General features: G+C 36.7%; 1 protein-coding gene across 2 annotated transcripts; it reads left to right on the top strand.

Annotated features, from left to right (window-relative positions):
- The first annotated feature begins 17,210 nt into the window (after positions 1-17,210).
- On the top strand, positions 17,211-24,611 carry RER1 (retention in endoplasmic reticulum sorting receptor 1). Of its 2 annotated transcripts, XM_084300342.1 has the most exons (8): positions 17,211-17,284; positions 19,461-19,540; positions 19,856-19,941; positions 20,535-20,639; positions 21,798-21,897; positions 22,351-22,429; positions 22,536-22,671; positions 23,519-24,611. In XM_084300342.1, the coding sequence occupies exons 3-8, from the start codon at positions 19,861-19,863 to the stop codon at positions 23,606-23,608; spliced, it is 591 nt and encodes a 196-aa protein (XP_084156468.1). In that variant the 5' UTR covers positions 17,211-17,284; positions 19,461-19,540; positions 19,856-19,860; the 3' UTR covers positions 23,609-24,611. The 2 variants fall into 2 exon arrangements, with proteins under 2 accessions (XP_084156468.1, XP_084156467.1); XM_084300341.1 differs by lacking the exon at positions 19,461-19,540 and having other exon boundaries at positions 17,215-17,284.
- Positions 24,612-25,601: the final 990 nt, after the last annotated feature.

Raw genomic sequence — 25,601 nt, 5'->3', positions numbered from 1 at the left:
TCAATAGATTTAAATTACCAAGGGGCCATGGCAGATACCCTACTGACAACAATTAGCATAAAAATGTTCTACAGTTTAAAGCTGTGGGTGGGAATTACAAAAGGTTAACAGACTAAATATAAAAATCTTTTTGAATATAAAATCAATGTGCTTTGTTACCAAAATCTGGGTACTGTAATTTAACCAAAATAGGGTTTAGAGTATCTGGCAATCTTCCATATGTGTGAGCTTGGCTTTTCTTTTTAGCAAAACACAGAGCAGCCAATCTGAAAGTTTAAAACAGAACGAAGCAAAGACTCAAAGAAAGGAAAGAATTTTGTATTAATATTTTCTCTCGCTCCTTTTTTTTTTTTTTTTTTTTTTTTTTTTTTTAATTAGCTTAAGCTGATCACCTAAATGAACACTCCAGACAGGACTCTGAACCTGACCACAAAAAAGGATCATTCGAAATCCCAGATTATTTTATTACACAACTCATAGAGGAAAATATTTTAGTGGTCAAAACAAACAATGCTAAAAGTTTCTGAACTCAGCTGAACTCTAATAACAAACGGTTTTCTCAAAAGCTTGCCACTACATCACAACAGGATACATTTTCAGGAGTTGCTCCTACTTCTGGGTAGCTACTCAGGGAATTTTTTTGTAATGTTTGAGTTCACAGGTTTGTTTTATTTAGACTGAAGATACAAAAAGAACAGATGAGAAAAATAAAACAAACTGTTGGTTAAATGTGCTAAATCAAAATGAAGTTGACGAAGTAGAAGAGATGTTTGTAAGAACTGATTTCAATTAAAAAAAAATAAAAATAGTAATAGTCTAAAATTTAATCTAGGTTGACCTCTTTTGCTTATCTGTTTTTGTTGACAAGATAAATAGCCATACAGGAACTTTGGGTCCAGATAAATTCAAAGAAAGAATGGTTATGAAAACTTCCATTCCTTTTAACACTCAATAATTTATCTTAAAATTTAACAAGTCACAGGATAACAAAATTATAAGGAAACATATCATAGCCTATAGAAATAATAGAAAAGCAAAGGAGATAAGACTTGTACAGTTAGATTCTAACTTCAAATTGATGCCTCATTAAATTGAGCTAACATAGACGTGCTTGACACATGCTGAGACCTCTTTTATCACAATTAGTGCAACATCTCCAGCACTCCTTGCAAGTCTAATGGAATCAGCATGTTTAGGACTAGCCCAGGGTTTCTAATTGCAAAATCAGCAAACATGTTAATCATCACTTTGTTGCCCTGTTGTTATGAAATTAGGTTACAGATGTGTATTAGGAATGACATATAGGACGGTCACATGGCTACTATTTCAGCATGATACTGTAAGATGCTTTTCCTTCTTACTTTTTTTAGATATACTTCAGTAAGGTTCCCAGTATACTGACACATACTGGAACAGATCCTGTACAAAGAGGACTTCCTTTCAATTTGTCTTCATTTTGGACAGGACACTTGCCTGCTATACAGATTTCTTAATATTAAAACATACTTGTTTTTAATGAATATTAAGACTGAGAAGATCACACTTGAAGAAGGACCTCCTAACTGCAAAATCCTTAAGGGAAAAAAAGTGTGTGTGTTGAGGGGGAGATATGAAGATAGTGGGAAAGAAGTGTTTGCCCTCTCAGTTCAGGACCTGTTATTTCCCAGACATTTTCACCAGTGAAAAAAAATGCCTGGAAGAAATATATTTGGGACTACTCCTTAGTGATCACTGAATAGTTTCCAGGAGTTACAGGGGATGTTAACATGCATTGAGCCTTGAGCTCTTCTGTGTTCATGCAGAATGCTTCCCTTCAACTACTGCATGCACTGGTTCTTCAGTGCTACCAAATGTTATGGGTGTGAATGCACACATCCAGCTCATTTCATTTGCCATAAACAACCATTGTTAATTGCTTCAAAAGTTCAGACAAAACAGAATAAATCATTTGCAGAGACGTATTTATCAAAGGTTCTAATTCACTGTAAATATAAGCTTAAGTCAACGTACCACATTGCAAAAGGCTCACAATATATTTAGAATGAAGTTGAAAAAGAGGCAAGATGTGTTACTGAAAGGAACACATTTAATTCAATCAAGTAAAAGACAAGGGTTTCTGTTTCTTTTTACCTTCTTTGTATATAAAATGCTTGAAACGATTAATAAAAAATAAAAGAATAAGTAGGTACCACCAATAAAAGAAGAAATAGGTAGAAATATGCCAAGGTAGCAGTCAACTGAAGGTCCCAGCTTTAGTATTCTTTTCTCCCTATTCTCCATCTACCAGGGCATATGTCAATGGACCAAGTTTCACTTGCTGGTCTTGTCGGTTTCTCTCCTCAAAGCCAAAAAATAATTATGGATGGTGGTATTGGTTTTTATGTCTATTCCTATTTTAGGGGTATGCACAGTAATTGTTTTGACATCTGGAAATAACACATTTTTCCAGCAGAGTGAAAGGTCCATGAGAAGAAAGCAGACAAACACTCACATACCTAAAAAGAATGACATTAAAGATACTAAAGAAAGATCTGTGTGAAACACAGGAAAGTTGGTTCAGATTATATACGGTTGTGCAGTAGACCACAGCAGTCAGTGGACCCTTATGCCTCTTCTTGTCAAACATGCAAGGTATGCACACTTTTACCTCCAGCGTTATTAAATTTATTTTTTGCAGTTTTCACATAGATTATGCCTCAAATTTGTCATGATTATTGTGCACATACTAATAAAGACTCAAACTACCAGTGTAATTTCTGTAGGTAGCTATAACAGTGCTTCAGTGCTTCTGACACCAAAGACTTTTTTTTTTTTTTTTACTGTTCACATAAAACCCTGGCAATACAACAAAGATCTGGGATAAGCACTAGTAATATTTTGTTCCAGCTGCTACAGAGGCAGCTGAGGAAACATTCAACTTTTTTTTTTTAATTCCATTACAATAATCTTTTCATTATTGAGTAGTAGAGTTAAAATGTATGTAGATAGATATTTAGAATGCAGATTAGGCCCTTTACTTTTAAAATATTAAGTCAATTTGTAGACTTCTAAATCTGAGCAGTATCCTTTTAAGTAATATTAAAAGAAACTGCAGTGGAAAACACAGATGCTGCATTTCACTTACTGGTGTCACTTCAAAATCTTGAGATGAACAGCATCCTATTACACAGCCATTTTGCTCCAGCAAGTACAAAAGATCTTGAGATACTACAGATGGTTATGAGACACCGTGCTCTGACCATGGGATTATGTGGTATCCCTTATCTGCCTTGTGGTGCTGGGAAATCAATGGGAAGCAGGGATTCCCAAAAAGAGCTGCACATCAATGAAATGCGTAACTGTGGGCTCAAACAAATACTCATTCTTGTACCCGATTAACTGCCTTTTCAAAACTTCAAGAGAAAAGAGAAACTGCTCAGAAAAGTTGTTGTAGACAGTTTAAATACTGTATTTATATATGGATGATAAACTTCTTTCCTTAGATGACTAATTTATGCAAATCTAAATCCTAATAGTTCTTTTTCCATATCACGTGGAAAAGTCAAGCTGTTAACTTTTGAAATATACTATTTCAGTGATGGGTTCACATGAAATTCCAGATAAAATGATCAAAAATCATTGGCTAAAAAGCAGAAATTGCTAGTTGAAACAGGTCAGATAATAAAATTAAACAATAAAATAGAGGAGAAACCTAATTACACCTGCAGTTTCCTCTTGCTGTCCACCCAACAGAACATATGAAATACCAGATTTATAATAATCTAGTTTCTCAGAAATTCTTTATTTATTTACCCACACAAGAAATAGTGGGTAGAGCCAAAAGCTTTTTTTCTGCAGAATATTTGTCTATAGTGGAAATTAATAACAAGTCTTCAAAGAAGTCTTTGACAATCCTCAGGCTACCTCTATTGATCATGTCAAGAGTTTTAGCACTAAGGGCTTCAGTGAAGAAGGAGGGAACACGAATGGGGGAAGTGGGCTTTGAAGTTAACTCAGAGAAGCTGACAAAATATAAAATGAATCATGTTAAGGCTTGATCGTGCAAAAACAATTGTCAAAGGTAGAACTTCTATTGACTTCAAGGACGAACAGAATCAGGCTCTCAACAGTGAAGGAAAAATAGATTGTTCTGAGTCTTTGAGATTAAAAAAATAAGTAAGGCAAAAAAAAGGCACCTGGTGGTGTTGTTACTCCATTGTATAATATAAATACTGTCTGGTCAGCTGTCCAGACAGAGGATTACCTAAAATGATTAGAAATTAACTTTTCAGGGTTTTTGTTGACTTTAAATAGACTTACTTGCTTCTGCTTCTAATAAGGGTCATAATGATCCCAGAAGCATAATGTTATTTTTTGTTATCAAAACCTTACCTGAATATGAAAAAAAATCTTAGTGAAAAAATGTTTCTTTTTCTACATGCATTTTCACTGAAAACACTACCAAGATGCATGTGACTGACCTATTACATTTTGTATTATGATATTTTCTCTCAGAAATACAATTGGTGAGTCAGTTGTTATGGTAACTATTTTATTTTTTTTTTAATTTTTAACTAACACATGACAACCTGTGTGTCATCTGATGCTGTTCCTGAATTAAGTTACACATTCATTTTTGTCAAATAGTCTAAAAAAGGCTTCTTAGATGAAGAAATAGTGGGCAGAAAGCAGGACATTTTTCCCAGGCACCCAGCTTTGACAGGTATAAAACAGCTCCAACTCCTTAGATTATAAGATATCCAACTACATATAAAAACACGAAGGCTTAGCTTGACTCTCCTGCATGCTCTGAGGAAATTAAGTTTACCCTCCCACTTCTGTGCAAGTTTCAGTGTATAAATGTCTATAAAAGAATCTCTCACCACATCAGCTAATATCTAACGCTACTTTAAGCAGTCATTATTATCCTGTCTGCAGAGTGCCTTTGAAAGTAAGTAATATTGAAAGAAAAATGTTATAAAAATACACTGCTAGTAGAAAGAAAAAAAAGACAGAGCTTCACAAAGCTTATTTGCTTGACCAACATCATGAAACAAATGAAAACAAACTTCTACAGTGCATGATATACGTTACTAAATAGTGACTAAACAGATCTTCCAGTGAAATTGCATCTCAGACAACTTTCATAGGCGTGGGTCTCATTACTTATCTGAAATATGGAAAATCATCCATACTTGAATGACAGTTACACAGATGCTACTGTGTAACTAAACAGTAACTGTGTAACTAAACCTTTTGAAACTATTTCACTGACAGTTCATCAATACTGGACAAGACTGGCTGATTTTCCATCACTGCATTATTACATCCATACAATCTACGGTGACACTTGAAAGCCTCAAGGATATCATAATTTACTCATCAGAAGTTATTCCTGAGGCCTTGAGGGTTAGCCAACATTTCTCTGCAAAAGCAAAGATGAGCAGAATCAGAAAAATCATTAAAAAATGGCTAGAAAAAAGAATCTTTCAATAGCTCTTCACGCGTTCTTCGTTTTCTTTCTTCCTTCCCTCCCCCCTTCAAGTTTCCCAGGCATCTTTTCCCACCCTTTCTACCCCATCTGCCTTACTTCATCTAACTTCCTTCTAGTACCAGCCCTTCTAATGTACCTCACCAAACACAAATCCATCCATTGCAATCAATGACAATGAGTTCATTCTGAAGAGACCCATTCTATGTCTGCCACAAGCACCTGTGAAAACAACACTGTCTTATGAAGAAATCACTCTGGATAAGACCTTGACCAAAGACATAAAATTTCAATTAAAAAATTCAAATATAAAGCCTAATTCTTCAAAATGCCAGCACCATAAAAATGTATTCTTAAATACCATTCAGGTAATAAGAGAAGTGGGGTCCTGCTTGCATATTTGTTATCAATGTAAAAAGGCTTTTACATGGAGATAAAAGCCTATCTGGTTGAGTATGTTTTTTGTTGTTGTTGTTGTTGTTTTTGTTTGTTTTTGTTTTTGTTTTTGTTTTTCTGTGCTTTTCTTTTATTTGTTTGTTCCTTTTTCCTGAAGCTAGTGCTCCCACACTTTAAGGTACTGTAACTGTTGTATTTATGGTACCAACTTTACCTGCCAAAGTTGTTCCTAGAAGTATGTGAATTAACAGCAACACTTCTGAACATAAATTGAAGGGTAAAAAAAACTGTCTCCAGTGCATTTCCAGTTTTAGACCCCATTTAATACTTGGTAAATGAATTGAGACTATAGGAATTATTGCTTGAACTCTCTTGACCTTACCGCACAGCAGTATGTTTTACCTGATTAAAAATAACAGAAAAGAAATGCTAGGAGAGGTAGCTTTCCCTTACAAAGTGGAATATATTGTCATGAATTTGTTTTTATTTATAAGAAATACAACACTGTGCTAAAAAAAAATCGCTTAAGAACCACCTGTTTGTGTTACAAAGGCAATTTCCTATACTCTCAAGTGTGAGAAACAGAGTTGTGTTTTTGCAGTATGGAATTACTTTTCTGTATCCCAACATAGTTGTGTAGTCATAATAAGGAGAAATGCTAAGTAGTTAAGTGGACAGTAGAAGGCCTCACTATTCCAAAATAAGGTAGAAGCTTGAGAAAAACAGGATGAGCAGTGTGAGAACAGTTAAACAAAGATCACAAGTTCTCAAAACATAAGAAAGGAGAAATTAAAGGGTTGGAAACAAAAATGTACATACATGGTGTAGAGGAGCATCAAGTTGCTTGTGAACCTGTAGTACTCGGCCAATGAGGAAACAGGGGAGGTGGTCAGGCATCGGGTAATAGGGAATAAAAGGTTAGGATTTGTTTACTAAAATGTGCTCCTGATTGACAGGATGCCTGCCATTGCAATTGCGAATAAAATAGCTTCACAGAAGATCCTGTCTGAAGAAAATCATTTGAGATGTTTCTCATACGAGTTATTTTAATGCTATGCAAAGATACTTTGTCATTTTTCGGTTAACTAAAATGTTGAGTAGTCGACTAATCCATTATCTTAAAAATATAACTACTGTGAGATTGAAAGCAATTGTATGTTCAAGGTAAAGTAATATCAAAGCAGCTCGACAACTAAAAAGTTCACTTATGTAGATAAAAATCACTGGAGGTTTTGGTAGAAAAAACTGTTGAAAAATTCCAACAGAAAGCTAGCGAATACATACAGGTAAATTGCTGTCCAGAATATCCAATCCTTGTGAAGGTGAATGTCTTGCAAAGACAGTGCAAACAATATCATCTGTATTTGGCTTGGGCAATCATAACATGAAAGCTGACTTGTCTTCCCAGAAGGCTGGAAAGAAGATATACATTCATTCCTTTTCATGAAGAAAGTTCCTTCACTTTTCTACTCAAATTGTCAGGAAAAAAAAAAAAAAAGCTTTTTTTTTTTTTTTTTTGTTTTTCCGTTCCAGATACTGCATTGTAAATAATCTTTCCCTTTTTGTTTTTGAAAAGCCAAACTCTCATTCTGCTTGGAATACTTATCTAGACATTTATTTTAAACTGAAATACTGCGAACCTTGACTTCCACATAAATGCACTTTAAAAAGGTTAAAAAAAACAATTAAGTTTTAAAGATAAACAGGAATATCATGCTTTCTTAATACAGAATGTAAATGATTGCATTGCTGAGAAAAGGGAAAATTAAGTCTTCTAACTACCCAATGAACAGGAGTGGAACAAATTTTCTCTCTTCAAATGTATCCTTATAGTAATCTGAAGAGAATACTTCCATGATTGTGTAGAGATTTCTTCAAGACCTATTCAATTCCTTATTGTTCAGCTTACAGTGCCAGAAAAAAGGCCTGTTAAAGTTAACATCTGCTAACTAATCATGAAACAGACCGTCACATTTTATATGGTTTGAACATAGCTATGAATTTTGATTACTACCAACTTTGACTGGATTAAAGAAGTACTTTACTGTGAGACTGTTAAAAAACCTACCAAAACTTAACTCACTTATAGGAGATGCTTCTAAAAATAAACATTTTTGTACCATGTTCTGAAAATATGAATTTAGAATTACAAGTATATTTAATATTAAAGATGGCAATAAATGAGATTAATGATATTCTTCTGTGTTTTTTCTTGAAATACTTCATTTTTAGGGTGCTAGCCTCCGACAAGTAAAGATTTTGACATGCAAGTATTTTTAGGTAGGCCACTGCACAGTTCTGTTCTTCAGGGCTGTACTCCATACGTGTTGCTGCTTGACACAGAGGAGACATACATATATGCTGTATAGTTTTGATATAATTTCTATGTCAAATTTTCCAGATCATATCCTCTGATGTGATCTGAGTACCTTCAGCTGCTCTGAAGGTGTAACTACTTCTGTTACTCATCTGTGTGTCTGTTTTCTGTGTATAGTACCCTCACGCAGAAGTCAACTGGATTGCAAAGGCCCTCTAGAGAGCCATCAACTTCATATCTTTGCTTTATGAAAAGATCAATTTCTGCCCTGCAATTAACAAATTATAACCTACTGAGCAATTCTTTATATTTCCAATAACAATTTAAACTGGGACTACTCTTGCACACGCACCTACCACGCGTGCACATACAAAGTTGGTTTTTTTCTATCTTTCCAACTTTTGAATTCCAAAATACTTCACTTTAAAATGCAAAATCCACAATATTAAAAAAATGATCCCTCATCACAACAATAAAAAACCATTACAAAAACATTTGATACCTCACTGTTGTTCCGCATTTAATTTGAATGAACAGTTCCCTCCCTTCAGCAAAGGTCCTGCTTAAACAGCTATTCCCCTTGCTCCAAAGAACTATGCATTCTAGCAGGAATACTCAGAGGATACTAAACACTATAGTCAGATCATATGAATCAAAAGAAGGACAACCAAAGCATTATGTCAAAGTCTTGTTAATAACTGGAGAGCATAATGAATGTACTTACCAGCAGGGCAGCCATTGATCCACAGTCTATCACAGATGTCACTGGAACAATGAATTATAGTGCCCTATACATTGAATACGTCATTTCTTCACTGCCCCATTTAAACAGAAATACACACAGATTTTAATTTTTGACTACAACACAGCTACATTATAAAGAAGGGATTATTTCAGCAGATTTTCAATAGCAAAGTGGGTGGTCCTCAAGGCTCTTTATATACCCTTCCAACATTTTTGTGAAAAGTTGAATGGGAGACCACACAACTACCAAGGATTATGTGGCACTCTTCTAAAAGGGATGGGGGGGAGAATCAAACATTTCTTGCCCAAGGTTTGTTACTGTGGGATACTATTATGTGAGGTCCTTCAGTTCATATATTACATGGCATTAATTTACACAGCAAGAATGAGTAACTGCTTTGTCACATGCAGAATCATGCATTATTTTTGCTTTTAAAGATTGTGAAGGTGAAAAAGTATACCAAATAATTCCAAAAAGCTTCTGAGATTTAAATCTGGTCTGCATTTGACCCAAGATGCATGCTTCATATAAAATATAAGTTTAGAGATTCCTAAGACTGCAAAGCCAAATATGAAAAGAGCTAAGGTCTGGCCAAATTAAGGTTTCTAGCAACCTTAAGCTTGCACATGTTATCATGCAATCTAGCACAACATCATGATGAACATGTTTATCCAATGGATCCCTTCCTACCCAACACTGTAATCTTGAGATGACCAATTCACAGCCACAGTTTCACTGATGTTAACTAAGAGCAGCCAGTGGTCCCATCAGAAGATGGTCAAAGTACAGGCAAGGGTCCAGGTCAAGGAAGTAAAAATCTCAGTAATAAATGTCACTTGGTCTATGTGGCACTAAACCTGTTTATCTATCAGACAACAATTCTTTAAATGTTAAAGCAAATAAGGAACCATAAAATAAGGATATTTGGAATCTAAAGAACTCTTTCTATCAAGACGGATTTCTGGCTACTTGTGTGATCACAGCAGATGCACAAAATAAAGTGCTACTATAATTCTAAAACTTGTGTGAACTCAGTTTAAATTCCTGTTAGTGGCTAAAATTCCAACACTTTGTTTACACCCTCACATTTATAGATTTAAGCTAGAAGATAAAATCACAGATGAAGCAGTTCTTTGGAAATACGCTTCTGTTACTATTTGCTTTGGTCTACTCTTTCCACCACTATTTAAACCACATGATGCTATCTTCAGCAGTTATCCCAACAGCAGCAGCACTGTTGGTAGCTCTAGTGTACAGAAGTGTCAAGCTCCATTGGCATTTTCACAATCTTCTCTGTCTGTTGGAAGACCTTCTGAAGAGCAGTCAGCTAGTTATGCTCCTGAATGCAGGCAACTGGAAATAGGAATCGAAAACCCCACTGTAACTGGAATTGTATAAAATGAGATACTAAAATCATATGGGCTTTCATCTTGCATCACCGTACATAAACACGCAGTAGGATTCAGCTTTCTCTGGGGAAGGAAAAGGCAGCAGGGGAATAAAATATGCTACCTTTCTCAACAGTTCCTTATCCCTACCTGTAAAGGCATTGTGCTCACTTTCAATCAATTCTGATGATTGCCTACTATTAATGTCACTCATTCTCTTAAGTAATTAAGCCAGCTCTTACTTAGATTTGCCTTTGTCTCTCTCTGGCACACTTCCTTGTCTAATCCTTTTTTTCCAGATGGCATAAGGACGAGAGATAAGTGTTGCTAAAAGTTGCTTAGCAATGCAACACATGCAAGGTTTGGAAATGCTGACGTCCACATAAGCTCTATCTATACATCACACATTTATGCAGAGAAACAAAGGCGTGAACAACCAGAGTGACATAGAGGCCTCCAGAAAAAGAGCTACCAGTTAGAACACAAACAGAGGAGAGCAGAAAAAGGAGAAAAAGGTTCCAGTGATGGTCTGTATTATGCTGTGGGTTTGATTGTTAGAAAAAAAAAAACGAAAAAAAAAAAAAAAAAACCCCACACACAAACACACACAAAAACCTACAACAGGAAACTCTGCTTTAAACAAAACAAAAGCCTTTGAGTTTTAGTAAGGCCCTGTATTGTCTGATTCAAAGATATACAATGGACTGGACAAATACACTACAATCCACTGACTGAGACCAAAACAGACAAAGAAGTTCTTGAAAAATAATAAATGATGAAGGCAAAGTTGTTTATTATCAGTTGGGTATCAAACAAATAAATCCTCCCATCTTAAGACTCAGTGGTAAGCAATTTATTCCAGTATATGCACAATATAATTGTGGATTGTTTTAGACTGAAAAGAAATATGGAATTTATTTAAACCACATTTAAATATTATGGGTAATAAACAAGAACATGGTATATCAACAGCAATAGTTTTACAAGGTCGTATCATTAACTGATTTCTGTGACAGCCTTCTTGTACACATTATCTTGACTCATTTTGTGTTAAAAAACAGATATTAGGAATTTCTTCATCATGGTTACAACTTCTAAGAACAACCAGTTCTTAGAAAATAGCTAAACAGTAAATTTTAGAAATTCACTGTCAGCTTCACTTGTGGTAGTCTATTACTAAGCGAGGTTTTCAAACACTAGCTCTAGTAACTAGCTTTGATGGATAGAAATTTCACTATTTTTCAGGAATTAAAAGCACTAATAATGTTAGTTATGCCCAACATTGTATGGCAGGGCAAATTGTTCAAAGACATCTGTTTATGAACAGAGAAAAGGTTTTGGAAATGGATACCTACCGCTTGTTATTTCAGGAAGCATTTTGTACTTTATTGGTGTGACTTCCATTTCTCAGTTAGTGACTATTACATGTTTTACTATGATTACTTTTATTTCAAACTCAATCCTCCTGCCTCTAATACTCACTTTTCCCGCTTCTAACAGTATATGATTTCTCTATGATCTAATTTGGGCTTTTATCAACCATTTTCAATATCAGGCTTCAACCATTTATCAATCTGATTTGTATGGCCCTGATCATAAATAACATGTTAGAATTACTTAACAGATTCAACTAATGACTGGAACATGCTTAGATTTATAAAAAATTACAGGGTACAGCCTCAGCTGATATAGTTTGAAGTGCATATTACAGCAAAATCTAGGTAAACTACAGGAATAAGATTGTGGGTAAGATTGTGAGTTGTTGTTTTTTTTTTTTTCTTTCTTGCATCACTAGTCTTTATTCTTACATGAATAGTTACATCTAATTACATCTTCCCACTGTCTTGTCACATCTTATTACCAGGCATCAGAACTACATATTGGCTAAAGATCATTAAGAAAAACACTCAAAAACAAGTGCACAGATTATGCATTCAGAAGCATGTTGAGCACACTTCCAGGCCACTACCAAGACACAGGAACTTCTAAAAATTAACAGAGCTGTGGGTGATGCAGTAGTCAGTCATCCTATCCACAAGCAATTAAAATAGAGCTTGTCGTTTACTAATGGGGAGACTCATTCCTGGTATTTACAGCAGCAATAGCTTCATATTTTTATATCATGTTATATTGTGATTATAATGAAAATGCAGGCATGAAGATTTATTTTACCTTCAAATTACATTCTATCTGCTAGTATAAAGTATAATTCTGATCAATTTAAATTCCAATCATTTAAATAATTCACGCAATGACTGTAACTATGACTTCCAAACAGGTAACAAAACTCAAATGGATTCTAGGGCAGAAAAGAAACCCAAAAGCCTGCAGGTGAAAAAGCCCATAAGGCTAGCCACCTGTTTAGTGTTGTTAACAGGTGTATCAAACAGCAGGCCTTCCTCTGGGAAAGAAGACAAACTAAACACAGCCAAAACACACAAAGAAGCAGCAACAGGGACAGAATGGAACACAGCATCTGTTTACTGGGACTTATGCAGCAGCCAGAAATGAGAAATCGTAGAAAGATTTCTCTTCACTTTTGAGGAAAATGAATGTTGCTTTTTTTTTTTTTTTTTTTTTTTTTTTTTTTTTTTTACTTCATTAACCTCTGCAACCTTCATTATCATTTAATTGTTTACTTTTATTTTCACTGTCTGTGTATGTGTGCCTACAAACACACTAAAACCAGACAGAATGTATTTATTGATTTAAATGATCAGCTTTCATGGGCTTTGTTATAGACTTCCTAGGGTCCAGCTACAGTTTCTACCTTGCATCTTATATTTTTCCTCAAGGTGCAATTAGTTTAATGATTAATCAGTGAATCAATCCGAGTTATTTTTATTATTGGGCTCAGTTCTGATAGAGCTATAAGTACTGCTTGTTTACTGGACATTTAATCAACATGAATCTTGACAATATGCAACTCACTGACAGCATCCACTTATTAGTAATTTATCACTTGCAAAAGATTGAACTAATGGGATATTTTTATGTAAAACTGAGAGGAAAATTGGACAAATGCAACACACATGCCATACTAAATATATTCTATACCTCAGCAGAAACAATACTAAAATATCGTAGAGCTTGAAACATTTGTCCATGTTCTTTTTGCTCCAAGAAATTACTTCAGTGTGTCCAACGTACTCTGTGACTGGGTTTGCGTACCCCATGCTGTCCAGGCATTACTTCTCTAATTAGTTTTCACTTATTTCCTGTTTTCTTCCATATTTTGAAGACTCATATTTTGTTAGAACTGTGCCTGGATTTTTGTTAGAATTCAGTGAATACTGACCTAGTACCGTATCTACCTGTCAGGACCATACTGGTGTAAATTTAATAAATATGGTGAATGCAAATCCAATGGCTAACCAATCTGAGCTTTTCTCATTTGTTCATTAACAGATCATTAAAGCAGGTGTTAGGTTCTGCTAGGCGCTTCTACTGCATCAAAACTAGCTGCTAACTGAGAACACAAGCAATATTGACAACTTTATATCCGTTCATGATTACTATTCTCAAATACATTGTTGTTAGTATTCTTATCTAAAATGAAAGCAGTGATCAGGCATGCTAAAAATGTTCTCACAGAATGACAGTGCCATAGAAGACAGCTATGATCCTTGAGTTCTGTGCAGAAAGGAGCATAATGCACTAACACCACTCATGGGAATTGCTCTAGAATTAGCATGCTGAAGAAAATCCCATTTGCAGAAAGCCTTGGCTACATTGTCCATGTAAAGTTCTAGGTGACCAGAAGGTCTACTAGAACATTCCCACAAAGCTGGTTAGCTCTTTTGTAATTCTACAGCAACAGGTTAAAAAAGAACACTAACCAATTATTTTGTCTAAGAAAAAGTATTTATGTTTTTATTGTTTTATGTTTAATTAATCATTTGAAAGCAGTATGTATGGAGTGAGTACTTGCATCAAATGGCTTCCTTTAAGCTTGTTTTCTGAATAATTAAACATGAAATAAATCAACAAGATACTTTTGTTAATACCATCAAGGATTTTCTTTTTTAAACCAAAGTATCTTGTTACTTTTATGTATGCATACAGTGTAAAGTTAAACCTAGTACTTTATGCTTACAACACTAGAGACAGTCCAGCTTCTAAACAAATGTAAGCCTGAAGAATTAACTAATTCGGTCTCAAAACAGGTGCTAGAGAGACACCCAGTGGTACAAAACTGCGTGTGCACACATGCGCACAGAAATAACAGACATCACTATCCTGGCTTCGATGTCCAAGAAAGCGAGAGGCGACTGCGAGAGCAGCATTTCTCTTGATCAGTTTACAGGCTACAACAGAACAATCAAATGTACAACAGAGTCCCTGCCTATTTTTATGCCATTTGTATCTTTATCTAGTAAGTATTTATTAGCTATTCCTATTGATTTGAATCCCAAACTTTCATGCATACATGAAAGTCATACAGTCATACAGATGTCCCTCCATAACAGATACTTTATTCAAGTTCTTTAAATAATGTATAAAGATTTTCAAACTCTATTAATTAAGTTTAGATTACCAGATTTAACTACAAACTTTTATTGTATATTTAACAGAAATTTGGAGGTGAGGTGTGGGGTGTTGTGAGGTGCAAGGCAATGTTAAAGGTGTTTTTTCTTAAAAAAAAAAAGCATTCTCAAGACAAGCACAGATTTGAACATTTAGTTTCTTCAAATTTCAGAGAATTTCTCAGAATAAAACTTAGAATTTATTTTTCTAAACCTTCAGATACTGACTACAATGGTAGAATCCTATACTTGACTTGTACAATAATTGATACCTACATGCTACAATCACATTTGGTCCTTAAATCCCAGCCCTCTAATCACCTCACTGAATTAATATAAAGTAGTCTAAACCACATCTTATCCTGTTGTTTGGTTTACACTGATTTTTTTTTTTTTTATACATAAGGTTCATCAGTAAGTGGTATTTTAGGAACATACAAAATAAGGTGACTATGAAATTAAGTATTTAACAGCTTTTTAATGGCTTGTACTCATCCAAACCTTTTGCATTAAAGCCTGGAAAATGAGTTGCTTAGCACTAGAATTACTATACTCTGAATTTCCTAATGTATGTGTTATCTTAGAATGACAAATAGCTATTTTTTTTCAAGTATTTACCCAATTTATTTATATTATACAACGTATTCCAAGTGGTCACCCTTTATTTTCTGCGTCGGCCCTACAGATTGTTGACCACAGTGATTAGGCAGGGGGAGAAGTCACTGACTTATTGTACATGAATAACCAGAAACAGGAAATTTTGGTGCAACTTGAAGGGACAGAACTTTGAGCTTGCTTCTTTCTGCTCGGGATACCATGAGAGATATGAATTAATTAAAATATTATCTTGGTAAGTCATACAGGAGATGTCCCTCCATAACAGACACTTGTATTCAAGTTCTTTAAATTCTTTGATAGCTTTGGCCTGGTGTTGTGGAGCATTTCATATGAGCATGTCTGCATCTGTAAGTCTTTGAAGGACTGAGACTTATCAAAAATTAATGATACATGTGACTGGTTTCTACCGTTGATACATTTGATTAACTTTCTGAGGTAAGTGAATTCAGCCTAAGTTGGGAAGCCAGCAAGAAAATCTGAAAAACATGACTTTTTAACAACTGTCATGAAAGACCATCAATGTAGACTAAATCAGCTTGGCAGCTCTGGTTATATATTAAAATGTAAGGGGATAAAGACCTATTTATTAAAAAGACACATAACGCTTAACAAGTAAAAAGGCTCACGTGTTAATGTCCTGTGGTGAAATCTGTCCCCTGTAATTTCCACATTGAGAAACTTGCCCTCACAGTCACTTCTGTCCTTGGAGAACAGGTGGTCATGGCCTAGAAAATATCACAATATATTGTACAATTGCAATTTCCAACCCTTCTCCACATACAAATGTCCACCTCTGTTTTTGACAAGAGTTGGCAAACTCTCATATTTTTCTCCTTTATATTATTAAATTTAGACCGTGTTGTTAGCACCTTCACGTGCTTTGGACTCACCTACTCAATATCTTAGCATTTAAACATCAACACCCAAAAGGATTTACAAAGTATACAAAGGCAGAAACCCTCCACTGACAGAACCAAACTTCTCCCTACTGGCTCTCTCAGATTAGTCAGATTTTAAAAACTCTTGAAACCGGCGCTTTGACCTGCACAGCAGTCTGCAGGTTCCACAGCTGCATTAGCCTTACAGCTACTTTACTACATTGTTTAAAAAGATATAAGCAGTAGGTGCTACGTTTGCCTTCTTGTTCAGATAGCGTAACAGGTTTAGAGACTATAAAGGACACTGTATTTTAAAAATGAGGAAAATAAACGTACTGGTGCGAACTGAGTGTACTCTGCCGGGATGCCCTATGCTGTATAGGGTGGCCGACACCGCTCCAGCTGTACAGAAAGAGCAGATGGAAAACCAAATAACTGCCCTTAGACAAGTGTTAAGGAGCACAGAGGAAGGGCCACAGGAGCAGTGCTTTCCCTCCAGGACGCGTATTTCGGAGTTTCCCTACAACGCGCTCTGCAGGGGCTCGCTGACGGGAGCTCGCTAAGGGCGGGAAGCGCGAGCCCCTCAGCGCCCCCCCGACCGTGGTCACGTGCCGCCGCCCCAGCGCCCTGCAGGCACCGCCTTCCCGCCCCCTGCGTGACCCCGCCCCCGGCCCCACCCGCCCAGCGCTCATTGGCTCGGCAGCGGGAGGGGCGTGGCGTGCCCGCCCCTCGGCCGTCCCCGCGCCATCTGCGCATGCGCTGCCTCCCCTCGCCGCGTCCTCCCGCCTTCCCCCGGTGGCCGCCAATGGCGGGTTGGCAGCGAGCCTCGCCCCGCCCCTCCCGCCGTGTCCCGGAAGCGGAAGCGGGCCGGCTGCCCTCCTGCCGCCATCTTGCGGCGGCAGAAGCGGGGGGCGGGGGCGGAAGGCAGGGCCCGGCGCGGCCGCCGGTGAGTAGCGGGGCAGGGGCCGGGGAGCGGCGACACGGGCAGGGCACGGGCAGGGCACGGGCAGCACCGGGGGCAGCCCCAGCGACACCCCCAGGCCCGGTCTTGGGGCCCCCGGGCCCGCTCCGCCCTCCCAGCGGCTGTTGCCGCACCCCGCGCCGGGCCGCTCCCGGGCCCGCTCTGCCCCTCCCCGCGCCGCTCGTCTCCTTCGATTTATTTTCTTTGTTCTCCCCTGGGGGTTTCTTTTGGTGCCGTTGTTCGGCTGCTTTGGTTACGGCGGTGCCGTGCCGGGGGTGTCTGCATGGTGCCCGTCCCCCGGCCAGCTCCGTGCCCGTCGCTTCTGGGCAAGGAGGCTTCCCTCACGAGATGAGGGAACTCGGGCAAGCTGCAGAGCGGCTTTTCCCCGGTACCTTCATCTGTACGTTAAGGAGACCTGTGCTACGGTCGGAGGGTTCCCCGAGCACCCAGCAGCTCGCGGTGTGACGTTGCAGCAGCTGAGTTAAATGACTTCTGGCCCCAGGTCACGGCATTTTTGACAACTCCAGGGTGCAATGACATTTGTAATGGTATTGCTATAATAGCTGTGGTTAAAAACACATAGCAGTTGGAGAGCTTGTGTCCACCCTCTTGGAATTTTTCAACAAAGAGATGCTTTTTGACACAATTTAGTTTGGGTACGATTCTGCTTTCTGCTTGTAGCAAGTTATTCGTTTCTTTTGTTAATTTCTATGTGTCTTTCTGATCCTTGGCATTACTGGTCTGGCTGGAGGGTTGGCACCGCTCCTTATGCTGAACAGTGAAGTTTTGTGTCGTGTTCTGAGAGAGGAATTGCTGTTGTTTGGGCTTAATTGTGCCCCCATACCACTGAGATCTGGCTTGGGTCCTTAACTGTAAACCAGCTCCAATGCCAAAGATCGCTCTTCTTGATTCTTGTTTTATTACAGGCCTTCTTTAAGTAAATATTGTAAAGCGGTGAGAAATAGTAAGTGAAATTCTTCAGCTCTGTCATGTGGTGCTTTACTCTGTGCTGCTGAAACTGAGCCAGCGAGGGCTCTTCTGGGACACAGCGCTAGCTGCTTGTGCTCCTTGGGCTGCTGGGGAAGAAATGCATGCAGGATACATGGGCATGTGTAATCCAATGTATGACAACTTTTTACACCAAGCAAAGTGTCTACTCCGTCGGGAAGCCATGGGTAGACTCATGTACATGATCTGTCAGTGAGTCTATGTAGGTTAACAGGTTTGCAGGATGGGCAAGTCAGGTCTGCTGTTGGCACAGATTTGGGGTGTACGTAGCTATAAAATGACCAGTGGGAATATGAGAGGTTTGGCATCTTTAGAGAATTGTTGTCTGATCAATTGATTGGATGTTTTTTGTTATGCCCTTATGTTCCTGGACATTTCAAACCCACCCCAAATCGAGCACAAAGTGCTGCTCAGCTCATAGTGCTGAGTAATTTCTTTCCTCTGCAGTGCAGGGGATGGGGAGCATAATAATTACTTCCTTTTTGCCTGTGATGAAAACGTCCCTATCTGTTCTGTATGAGTTTTTATTTGATTTTTTTCCTTAGTAATGTTTCACAGATCTGTGTGGTCACGTGAGGCTCTTGAGGTGCTGACACAGGAGCAAAAGTACTCCGGCTATCCCAGAGCTGTAGTCCCACCCACAGAAGGGGACTCCAGGAAGTAATGTCAGGGATTACTTCTGATGATGTGGCAAAAATGTTTCTGTTTAAAATCCAGTTTATTTTGCTTGGTTTATGTATTCCAGTGAAGGATGAAGCTTTGTTGAGCTTAACAGAAGTGAAAAGTAAAGATCGTAAATTGGTAGCAGGAGTGCATACTTAAAAATAATTCCCTATGTAACTTTATTTTTTTTAACCCAAATCCAGAATCCTGCCCCTGTTTTTTTTTTTTTTTTGTTTGTTTGTTTTGTTTTTTTTTATGATTACAGTTGTACTTATGCATAAAACTTTTCTGTGACTGCTAAGCTGCCCGTGTTCTTTAGATAAACGTGTGTTTTGATGATGTAGGTGCTTATGGTGACGGTTTGTGTCTCTGACCACTGGTGTGCAGTTCTGAAATTAAAACATTTTGTTTTCTAGTTACCCTGTATTTGAAATTCCCAAGCAGCTTTTAAAAAACATGTATTTATTTTGGTTTTGTTCTTTGCCTTTAGACTCTGAGGTGACAGGAGGGTGGTGCTGCAGTACATATCTCAATGCTTAGATGTTAGAACTCAGCTCCTGCCTTACCAAGGTGAAGATGTCTAACGAGGCTCATTCCTGCATTTCTGTATGGACTTTTTTCCCCTCCCTAAAATGGATCGGATCCTCTCTGGCCTTTGTAAAAATGCCCTTTTCTTTACTTTCTTGACAATTTCTTCTGGAAATGAATTTCTTTTGGAGTAAATGCCCTCTCTGTAAGAATACTTCAGTAAAAATAATTTTTTAAACAGGGTTATACAAAAGAATGTCATATATAATTGTTGGTTCGGATAATGTGCTGTGAAGTTTGACTGAGCTTAGATAACATTTAAAACAAAAATCTGTGTGTTGTGTTTTATTTCTACAGCAACCATGTCAGAAGGGGACAGTATTGGTGAGTCTGTTCATGGAAAGCCTTCTGTGGTCTATAGATTTTTCACAAGACTTGGACAGGTTGGTTTTCTGTAGGATTTCTGTTACTACATCAGGAGAAGGTCTCAATGCAACTTCTTAACCGCGTTACTTTTTGGATCAATTGTTGAAATGCTAAAATTTGTACAGGAGGAAAAAACGTTTTGAAATGTTTTAGAAATAGACAACAGATATTACGATATGTAGCTTAATGGAATACTTAATGGGGGGTTGGGGCGACACTGCACAGCGATAATACGTTGCTGTCATCAAAAATGAGGAGTTACCTTAGATTCCCTGCCAGAATGGTCTTAAGGAAAGTAAACTTAAGGAAAATAAACAATGAAATACTGAGGATATATGTCTCTTTATGATGTCCCAAGTGTCATAGGAATTAGGAGTTGTTTTTTTTTTTTTCATTCTTTTTTTTTTTTTTTTAGCTTTTGTGAAAATAGCAAACTTGTATTTTCAAATGCTTATAGGCGTGTTTATAATAAAGAAGAACGATGTTTCATGTTTTTCTCCTTCCCAAAGTGTCTTTACAAATGCTTGCTATTTCTACTGCTACCCTGTAATGTACATTATTCGTTGTGCGTGACGTATTTTACTGATGTGCACTTTGTATTTTTTCCTAGATCTACCAATCGTGGTTAGACAAGTCTACTCCATATACTGCAGTGCGATGGATTGTAACTTTGGGTCTGAGTTTTATCTACATGATTAGAGTTTATTTACTACAGGTAGGAAAACTGGATTCACTGCTCAGGTAGTAGTAGGTATCATTACTGTTCTATTTATTGTGTTAACAGTATTTTTGAAGTATGCTACTTTGGAATTACTGTATCATTAAAACACACTAAATAGTCTGAAGTGACACTGTGTCTTGTTGGTGTTAAACTTGCAGCCTCAGACTGAAGAATTTGAGAGTGCTTAAGAATTTATTTGATGGTAGCAGAAGGCAGAAACACTCCAGTAATTCTGATGAAATTACATAATAAAATTCTGAAAACTCTTTTGCAATTAAGTTTTTATTTTTAAAGCTGTGTAGCTTGTTCAGGAGCCAGTGGTTACTTTCTGTCATGCAAACCATAAAGAACTGTTTTTTTGGCACTTCTGTCACTGCAGGCCATCAGCAGACTAGTTCTCCGCTAATCAGATGTCTCTATTTCATGCCAATCTCCGATTCAGTTAAGAGCTTGACAATTATTGTTCCTGAAAACTGGAGATTACAAATTGAATGTGAAAACCATACAGATGGTAGTTAATAGGAACATTTAAGTGATGGAAGCTTGCAAAGATTATTTTAAAGATTGTTGCTTTTATGCTGTTTATACTTTTATGCTGCTTTTATGATATCTAAGTCTTGAACGTAGAAACCAGATGCTTGAGAAAAGTTTTATTAAATCCATTAATACATCAGAGACTTCCACTACTCATATTTTAAGGCTTTAAGTAATTACTGTTCTAGGTTTACTGTAATAAAACTTAGAAATTGTTTAGCTTACAAAGGGTGATGGATTTTTCATCTTTGCTTATTTGTCTTCCAGCAAGTTTAGTTAATATTTAAGTAGCTTTAAATGAAAACTATTACATATGTTAGCTGTCAGTACACAAATATCAGAAAACATCTTAATTGAAAGAAAGGCCAAGAAATCTTACTGGATAGATTCATAAAGGTGATTTCATCTGTTTCTAGAGTCTGAACGTTTATTTTATGCAATGAGAATATTGTCTTTTTTAGACAAATACGGAAAACTTTTCACGTGAATGTGAGGGTATTGAAAAGTGCTTCTTTGGGAAGAGGAAAAAAAACAAACATTGTTTCATCTTGAAAAATCAGTATCTGAAAGTACTTTTCAGGAATTCTTTAATCTTAGTTCTTTTTCTCTTTTCTTCAGGGTTGGTACATTGTGACATATGCCTTGGGAATCTACCATCTAAATCTCTTCATAGCTTTCTTGTCGCCAAAGGTAGACCCATCTTTAATGGAAGATTCAGGTACGATGAACAGTTCATTCCGTAATAATTCTGATCTTCGTTAAGCTGCCAGCTCATTTTGTCTGATGGAGTAATGTTAAGTGTGTGCAAATTCAGCCTGACCATTGTGTTTTTGAACTTACAAAAACTATGCTATTTGATATTAGGAGTTGTTACAAACTTTGTCTTTAAAAAGTTTTTCTCTTTGGGGGTTGAACATGTTCCATATTGTGTAAGTGTTCTATATTTGTACAGAAGTTTTATGATGCTTAAATTCTCCTTGTAATGACTCACATGACCTGGCACTGATTTTAGTTCTCTTTCTCTAATGGGAAATGAACCCTGTTATATTAACACAGATGCTGCAGTTGGATCTTTGTGTACAGTGAAAGTTGTTTTTTTAAACATTAAAAAAAGTCTGTGAGGGAGGTTGATTTTTGTTGTGTTTCTTTTTCATTTTTATGTTTTCTTCAGATGATGGTCCTTCCTTACCTACAAGGCAAAATGAAGAATTTAGGCCTTTCATTAGAAGGCTCCCAGAGTTTAAGTTCTGGTGAGTGGATCTATCTGTGTAAACTTTGTTTCTGAAATGTTTGAATATCTGCATCAAATTAGTGGTGACTGGGGTTGAAGGATTAATTGTTAATGTTATTTTTAAGGCACTCTGCCACTAAAGGCATCCTGGTTGCTATGGCATGTACGTTCTTTGAGGCTTTCAACGTTCCAGTTTTTTGGCCAATCCTTGTGATGTACTTCATTATGCTGTTTTGTATCACTATGAAGAGGCAAATCAAGGTAACTTGCCAAGAACAGACAGTAGCACGTGATGTCAAAATGTATAGTATTGTGTCAAACTATCCATCCATCCACTTACGCACATTATAATTATTGCACATGTATATTTATTTCATTTGAACACTTAATGCTTGAGCATTAGTTGTATATTTGCAACTTTGAGCAAATATGGATAGCAAGAAATAAAAATACTTGGAAAAAGCTTCATATACTACATATACAACATTTAATACTTACTTTCAAACAGTTCTGATCTTAAATTTCAGTCTGTTTTTTATACAGGATGTCTCAAAATTTCTGATTCACATCCTTTTTTCAGTTACCTATGGCTGCTTTAAATAAAGAAGTCTTTTAGGGTCTCTGGTGGATTAAAAGGGGAGTTCTGAAAAATCTGCCCAAGCCAAGTGGATGGAGAGAAGGGGAAGAAAAACATAGGCAAATCATTCAGACACATTTTTAAAGAAACTACTTAAAATTTGTTTTCAAAATTTTGATTTGAAAAGGAGAAGCATTTCTTCCAGACACGCAGGATTTTGGCTAAGTACCAGGTCTCAAAGTTGTAAAGTGAAATGTAGGAAATTAATGTCTTTACATTTAAATAATGCTATGGGCTCAGTCTTCTAAATATAAAATTTGGATCTAGCCAATGACATATAGAGTACAGTGAAGTTTACTGGTTAGGAGATTGCAGAAGACATGATATAATATAAACTGGTTTATGATTCACTGTTACAATACTGAAGAACTGTTTTCATAGAGGACTTTGTAATTAATTTTGTGTGTTATGAAACATGTTTGTAAATATTATCTAAGTTTCTTGCCCCTAAAAATTGTTTTTTCTTTACAGCATATGATAAAGTACAGATATATACCCTTCACACATGGCAAGAGGAAATACAAAGGGAAAGAAGATGTGGGAAAGACCTTTGCTAGCTAGAAGATGCAATCAACCTGTTGACCAATTCTACTTATAACTAAAGGAACGATTTTGAGCCATTGTAACAATGCCTTTTTTCTTCATAAAATGATTGAGTGGTGACAAAGCAGTTGAAGTTTCATTTTAAGAGGATCTTGCTATTTTTATCTGAAATATCAGTTTCTTGAAGAAACTGGCATTCTAACCAAATTGCATTGAGTTTGTCTTTTGTAAGAAGTTGGAGAAACTTTGGATAATCCCATGGATTTGGGATAACGGATTTCTTTCAGGATCCATTGCACTGGAGATTAATGGCTTTGAGTTGGATATTTTTACATAGTTCTCCTCACTGTCACCCTGAAGTGCTGTGCACGTATGTGGAGGAAGAAAAAGTCAGGTGGCACGCACACATGATGCTGTTTTCTGCTTCATGGCCATGTGCTATTTTCATACAAAAATTCAATAGACCTAAGTAGATGCAGAATTTAAGCCAGTTTGCTAAATGCATGGTATTAACTGAGTCATAAATATAAATAGGAGTAAGAAATCTACGAAATCATGGGTTTTTCAGTAGGGGAAAAAAAATGTATAGCTTCTAAAGTAACTCATTTCTGTTAGGTTTTAATGCCAGTTTCACCATTGCATCTCCTAGCAGATGCTAAAATTGGGCTCTTTCATGATGACTCAAAACTTTGTTCAAAATCTATGACCGTTTCCTTTGAGGACCTGGAGTTATAAATATATATATATATATATATATATATATTAATTGTTATTAGTTGAAATTTCTTTCATACCCAACGGTTGCTTGATTAGCATAAGCTGACTTCGTGCAGCCCCTTCAGAATATACCCAAACTGGCCGTAGGAGACAACTTTACGGGTTTTAACAAAGGTTTTCATTTTCTATGGGGAAAAAAATCAGAGATAAATGACCTGCATGTAAACTTTTTCATGTGATACAATTGCAGTTTTATTAAGTGACTTTTTAATTCCAAAATTTATTAAAAGACAGTGTCCCCCTTTGCTTGTTCTCTATTATCTTTATATATTTATATATATAGATAGATGACAGTATTTATGGATTCTTTTCAATAGTGGTTACCCTCAGCATTTATCTTCATGTGACGCCTATTATAGCTTTTCAGGGAATATTCGCTGGCAGAAAGTAGAAAAAGATTAGCTCTGAATATTCTGAATGGAGAATAGTCACAATTTCAATAGATGCCTAATTGGCAAATGTATGTAAGGAACCCTTTTATCTGATTTTGTCAAATGAAGTCATTATGGAGTCGTGGAATTCAGTCTTTGGTAAACCTGGAAAAGTTAAAGGTAGTTTAAGTTGATATTGGCCTGTTGTTTTTCGTTTGTTTATGTGTATGTAATGTCAAACTTCAAGTTACAGTAACACTGTATCCAGAAAGGGCCTAAACAAAAGTAGCAGTCATGGATTATTGCAGTTCATTGCCTAAAAACCTGAAAGTCTTGATTTGGAGGAGCTGTCTTCAGGTTTCCTGGAGTCTCTGAATATGAGGGCAAATCAGGGAGAAAAGTATGGTGGTTTTTTTTTTGTTTGTTTGTTTGTTTGTTTTAATTTATTAATGTTAAAATTAGTAACTGGGAGGATTCCTGTTAAACAATGGGGTACTAAAGACAGTCATTGCAAATTAGAAATTTCTACCTCCACTTAATTTCTAACTTAAGTGGCAGCATAAAGAATGAATGCCTTCTCACTCTTAGGTAACAGCTGTTCTTCCTTTGTGGGATTAGCACTTTTCAAATATGTATTGTAGATGACATTGAGACAACTGTATAGTTCCCTAGCTGAATCTCAGCTTGCAAAGGCCAGACAAGTTTGATGGCATTTTGTTAAACTGCTCTATTTTTACCACTTATAAGTGCTAAAAATAAGTTACCCTTACAGAACACATGAAAAACTTGACAACTTCCCAGCTCCTTCTCAGTCATCAATTGCTTCCTACTTGTTTCTATGTGCAATTAATTATCTTTCTTCG

The sequence above is a fragment of the Netta rufina genome (assembly GCF_964035555.1).
Source record: "Netta rufina genome assembly, chromosome: 22".
Classification (NCBI taxonomy): Eukaryota; Metazoa; Chordata; class Aves; order Anseriformes; family Anatidae; genus Netta; species Netta rufina.
Note: the sequence above shows the minus strand (reverse complement) of the source record. Positions and strands in the feature narration are given on the sequence as shown.